Genomic DNA, 3,406 nt, shown 5'->3' with positions numbered 1-3,406 from the left:
GACTCAGTGCTTCACAATCCCAGCACTTTTCAAAGTTTGGTTGTCATAACACTTTCAAGTGAGTGCCACACATCTAGAGAACAATTTGGCCCCTCACATCCCAAATCGGAAAAAAAACATTAGAAGCATTAAAGTCAGACGTCACTCGTGCCCTGTGGTGTTTTTTTTTTTTTTTTTAGTTTTAGCAGTGCTATGAGTTCACATACATACACAACAATGCACATGTACACACATATGGCGTTACACCATTCCACTCATCTACATGTGCATCGAGCATCATGTATAATACAACAACGCATGAACAATGGGAGGCAAGACGAGTCAAAGGAGCCAGCAGAAAGGTCAGCTCTGTTGAGGACTAAAGTGTATCTGAATGTAAAAGTTAAAACTTTCTCCCTTTTTGGTTTACTAAAATGGAATAGCTGAATGTGATTACACAGAAACTCCACAGGGTACCTTTAATCTCCATAAAGCTTCCTCATCGTGTGTAGGATCTCTGCCAGCTGTAAATAGCATGGATATTATGAGAACAAGCTGGCACTCTTTTACATGTACTGACGCTGCGGTGGCGAAAAAATCTTCCTCCTGCAGCTCCTCCCAGGCCCCTCCTCCTTGAAGCAAGCTGCTTCGCTCTCTCCTCTGCATTGAAGAAGTCCGTGGTGGCCCTAAAGAATTCCAGTGAAGCTCTGTGGCTCCAGTTGATCCCGTGACTCTCCATCCCTCTGTTTGATGCAGCCACGGAGCCCACTGCACCCACAGCACCAGCATCATTCCCTTCAGATTGGGTGGAGAAACCGCAGTGACCTCCACGGTCAGTTAGGAGGAGAAAAAAATGTGGATTTGTTTCAAAAAGTTCCAAGGGGACTGTGGACTGGGCGTCTCCACGGATAGGGTCATCCTTAGCACACACGCTCAAAACAGGAATGGCCACTTCATCCACATCTCTTAAGGGTTCATTGTGTTCCCAGTAAGCATCCCAGGTAATTGATGTATTGCTGCTACAGTCGTTTCCTGTTGGTGCTGCAGGTGTAGAGTCAGGATATCCAGGCTGACAAAATAGTGCTTCCTCCAGGCCACGCAAAGAATGGCTGGAGAACAGAGTGTCTGTCTGCAGGGTCTCAGCCAGCACGGTCCTGTATCTATCAATACAAGCACGCACACACACACACACACACACACACACACACACACACACACACACACACACGGTTACAAAGACAAATGAAAAAACAGTAAATCAATTCTGAAGAGCTGCATGGGTCTCATACTCCTCATTGGCCTTGATTTGAGAAACTTTGCCATGGTCACGATGTCTCTCAGAATCAATGACTCAACACTGAGCGAGCTATTTGTTGCTACAGTGACATGACTGTTTCCTAAATTGTATGTGCCTCTCCAATTGAAGGTTTGTGAGTACTTATTTGTCTGTTTGTCACACAAGTCTCCTTCTCCCTTTCGGCCCACAAAAACATTGCGATTTTCCGTCTTAAAGGACATAATTTTAAGTTGTACTTCGAACGGGAGCCTTATTGAGCTCCTTTTTTTCTTCCCTTTGCAAGCTACCAAATATCATTAAAAGAAAACTTAAATTTTCATACAGTTGTATTTATAGAATTCTTTTATTTTGGTGTTGTGCTTTGTGTATGCCACATGATCACATGGCCTCATGACTTTGAGTGTACAATGCATATTTTACTCATTAGTATAGCTCAAATTTGTACATCCTGTGTCACAAACACAAACATAGCACAAGCTCATGCTATGTTAATTTCAGCCACAGCATGTAAGCAGCTCAAATGAATTACCTTGTGACACAATGCCCTTATCCTTACATGGCTGCACTTTGACAATTTAAGCTGAATAAAACTGAATTCCTGAAATGTTACCGTGTATTTGGACAAATACACACTTTGTCTCGTCTTCTGTTGTTCTGGGGATGCAGCAATAAACCCCAAGAACAAGTCAGAATGGACAAGACAAATTAGCAGTCAAATAATTAGACGAGCTTCTTACATTATGAAGGATTTTACTTATTTAATCATCTGCCTTTTTTTGACTCGCTGTTGCGATATGGATATGCATAAATCATCATACAATACAAAATGTAGCCAAAGCTATAAAAATAAAACCCAAGTGGTAATATTGTGGAGTTAAGGCCACTGTTTTACTATCAGTCTGTCAATACACAGTTTTTTTTCAGTCATGTGACAGACTCACTGCTCTCGTGGTCACAACATTACTCCATCTGGCTCATAGTGGACAGTACTGCAGGCCAAAAGTGTTGCTTTTTTCACCAGTCTTGAGTCAAGACTACTTGGATCTCTTGTGATCCATATTCTGACCCGGCAGCTTTATTTAAGTCCCTGAAAGTGACAATATCTCTCCTAGACCTGCAGTTCGGTGCCAGGATGAAAGATGTCATCCTGGCGTAAAGTATAGACAGGTACATGTATTTTGATCTGAATGGGTAAATAATGTCACCGTCTGGGAGGTGAAGAACTAGAAATTGTTCATCATTAAAGCAAAGGTAAGTAATACATAGCAAGCTTAAACAAAGCTACATGTAAATCTTACAATTTGTCAACTTGAACATTTACAGTGTAGGGCCAGAAAAGTTCTGGTAGTATTAATTTTTCACATTAATGTCATGTCATGACAGTAAAGCTGACTGATTATTTTCCAGTGTCAGGTAGGAAACATTTCTATGAGCTGCCACTAACAGCGTGTGTCGCTGGCCCTTCTGGCAGCTGTAAATAAACATTGATGTATGCATCTGATAGCACAGCAACTATCTGATATTTCGGCTAAGTTCAATTTGAAGACATTCAAATAATGACTGGAGTGCAAAGGACTACTTTTGCCCATGAGGTGGGCATGTCCCAGTAGTTTTGACATCATGTAAAAACTATGGATAACTGGTTCTTATCCCCCCCCCCTCTCTGTACCTGCTGAGACATATTTTCTGGTACAGCACCAACGCCCCCTGCAGGGGCCAGCACAGCCCACTCTCAAACCAGCTCTGGCAGCGGAACACAGGAGACAGGCAGACAGCCGCCGTCACGTAGCTTGAAGATCCACACTCCCCCAGGTAGGACAGCAGAAGGCCCGACCCTGAGCTCTCGCTCACTGCATACAGTCTACCCGCAGGCTGCCGGTAGCGAATGTAGCGCACAGCCTCTCGTAGATCTGCAGGATCACCAAACTGCTGCAGTTTCACGGTTGTAAGTGGGCAGCTGTTGTGGTTGCGGCGATTGAATACCACGGGAAGGTAGCCATGGGACAGTGCCATTTCACACAACTGTTGAAAGAAACAAAGCAGATTGATTGATTATTTATTTATATACACACACACACACACACACACACACACACACACACACACACACACACACACACACACACACAC

At 43.3% G+C, this 3,406-nt stretch overlaps 1 protein-coding gene across 1 annotated transcript in view; it reads right to left on the bottom strand.

Annotated features, from left to right (window-relative positions):
- Positions 1-199: 199 nt before the first annotated feature.
- The window catches only part of abhd15a (abhydrolase domain containing 15a), a 13,967-nt gene continuing 10,760 nt past the window's right edge, over positions 200-3,406 (bottom strand). Inside the window, exons 2-3 of the mRNA XM_005720773.2 lie at positions 2,946-3,298; positions 200-1,139 (exon numbers count right to left, since the gene is read on the bottom strand). Of these exons, the coding sequence (XP_005720830.1) occupies positions 479-1,139; positions 2,946-3,298 (1,014 nt within the window). The 3' untranslated portion in view covers positions 200-478. The remainder of the gene's footprint in view (positions 1,140-2,945; positions 3,299-3,406) is intronic.

Source organism: Pundamilia nyererei, unplaced genomic scaffold, assembly GCF_000239375.1.
Source record: "Pundamilia nyererei isolate P.nyererei 1_Seehausen unplaced genomic scaffold, PunNye1.0 scaffold00003, whole genome shotgun sequence".
NCBI classification, from domain to species: domain Eukaryota; kingdom Metazoa; phylum Chordata; class Actinopteri; order Cichliformes; family Cichlidae; genus Pundamilia; species Pundamilia nyererei.
Note: the sequence above shows the minus strand (reverse complement) of the source record. Positions and strands in the feature narration are given on the sequence as shown.